Source organism: Rhagoletis pomonella, unplaced genomic scaffold, assembly GCF_013731165.1.
Source record: "Rhagoletis pomonella isolate Grant_MI unplaced genomic scaffold, Rhpom_1.0 Rhpom_scaffold_01257, whole genome shotgun sequence".
Taxonomy (NCBI): Eukaryota; Metazoa; Arthropoda; class Insecta; order Diptera; family Tephritidae; genus Rhagoletis; species Rhagoletis pomonella.
Genome location: NW_023459811.1, coordinates 44,490 through 46,681, shown reverse-complemented (window position 1 = coordinate 46,681; position 2,192 = coordinate 44,490). Strand labels below are relative to the sequence as shown.

At 38.0% G+C, this 2,192-nt stretch overlaps 1 protein-coding gene across 1 annotated transcript in view; it reads right to left on the bottom strand.

Moving 5' to 3' along the window:
• The window catches only part of LOC118752144 (importin-7-like), a gene marked incomplete at its 3' end in the record, with an annotated part of 3,363 nt that extends 1,543 nt beyond the window's left edge, over positions 1-1,820 (bottom strand). The window contains exon 1 of the mRNA XM_036486999.1: positions 1,788-1,820. Within this exon, the coding sequence (XP_036342892.1) occupies positions 1,788-1,820 (33 nt within the window). The remainder of the gene's footprint in view (positions 1-1,787) is intronic.
• Positions 1,821-2,192: the final 372 nt, after the last annotated feature.

Genomic DNA, 2,192 nt, shown 5'->3' with positions numbered 1-2,192 from the left:
TGTAAACAAACAATGCGTGCACAACGATTAGCAAACGACATTGTCATACTTATCCGTTTCTGCATCTTCTACGATTTGCCGATAACTAGCCGATAACGACAAGTGTGCAGATCTTCGTTGAAATGCATGTGCTCGGCTCCAAATTTCAGGGCGAGACGATAACGCAACTATGATTGGACGACAAGTGTACATATAGCCTAAAACAGAAAAATGTAAAGAACAGTGTTCGGGTCTTCAAAACTCCATTCAGGACTAAATCACTGGAAAAATCGGATCAAAAACAAATTTTCCGTACTAGATTGATTTTGTTTATTTTCGTTTCTGACATTAATTGTTTAACTTAAATATTTTCTATTCATGCAAAAATAAGAACGCGAGGCCATGTAGGACAATATGTTACATATTTAGGTAATTTTTAGCATTTTCTTTAAAGTAGAACGTATCTAACACTTAATTTTTTAAAGAGCAATAGGATCTGAACCTTTTCTACTTTATATAAATTTAATTCTACATATGTTTTAACAACTTAAGTATAGTTCTGCATCCGCCAATTTCGACAGCCATACATCAAAAATTAACGAAGTTACGTTATTGGAGCATTGCTATGAAAGAGTTACTTTTTAACAGTGAAATTTGGCTAACTTTCAATTTTTTTACTGAAACCGGTGGTGAACACTCAAAAAACGGCCCCAAGAGAGGCATAACATGAATGAAAAAAACGGAATAGTTTTGAAGTCAAGCGGAGTAGAGGAGTAGATTTAAAATTTTTTCAAAAACCGGTGTAAATTTAATCTGATCTTAGCGAAATCCAAACACTAGTAGGGGACGAATTTTTTACATTTTAACGTTCATGACCCACAGATGGCGGGAAAACACAGGGTTGTATCAGACTTTCGACGTGGTTTCGAGTTGGTTAGCTTTTAACCATCTCAGTGAAATGGTTAAGTACTGTCATTTTTGTATGGCGAAACTACGCTGAATCAAGTGGGTTATCGGGATAACCAACTCATTAGCCATTACTACGTGGTTAGCTCCGGTGGGGACATGGTATAAGGCATATTCAACAAGGTAGAAGCTATCCATGATTCCATAATTAAAGGTTTGCTCACTAGTGACATTAGAGTTTTGACACTCCCTTAAGCTCTGCCCAGAATTGCAGCGGACGACGGTTAACCGCTGTCAAATGAAAACTCCCAAAGGCATATGGCATGGCTTAGATGTAATTGCGGCGGCAGAGCTTTTACCGCGAACGTTTTTAGGTTGATTTAAATTTTTTTTTATTTTTACCGGCAAGCGGGGACGGCACAATGTTGATTGTTGTAATTTTTATTATTTTCACAAGCTTGCCAATGTTTTCATCTATTTTTATTTCCAGAAAATCTACATACACGCACGTACCGAAAAAATATTTAGTTTTAATGATAATAAAATTAATGATAATAATGGCAACTGACGGAAGGCGTCGCGCGCCTCAATTGTGTACAATGACGGATTTCACTCCGGGAACTGTTCAGCTGTTCACTTACCGTCGACCGCTTTACCGTCGCCCGCTGTAGATCTGGGCAGAGCTTTACAAAAGCTTTGCGCACACACAGTGCCTTTCTAAAGACTGATATACAGCTCAATGCGAGCGTGAGCGTGAGCTTTTTATTTTGACCATTTTGACCAATATCTTCGTTACTGCTTAACTTTTTGCTATAGTTGAGCCATGAAAAGATAGAGAATTAAAATAGCTTTCAGAATAAAACCTAATTTAAAATGCATAATATGCCCGTTTTCGAGCTCACACTCAACTGTGTGCGTACGCAAAGCATTCGCATGTTAACGGCAAGTTTTGACAGATGTGTGTGAGCGTCCATAAGAATACAAATGGAATTCTTTGCCTTTGCGAACGTTCACGCTCACGCTCGCATTAACCTGTATATCAAGCTTAAGGGAGCCGATTTTGACAAATGAGCCGATTTTGCGAGAAAAGTGTTTTCTGAGAAAACTTTTTATTCACAGCATGATACAAAAAGAAAAGTAGTTTCACTCAAGGGTTTTGGTCGCCATGTTAGCCATTTGACTTTTGCTGGCATTGGGCACGTTTAAAAGGCGCAACAGCTCAGTAACGCGTTGTTGTGTACTTCTGATGAACTGAACAATTGCGTGTTAGATGATAGTAATATTTTTCTGATCATTTGAGACAAAAT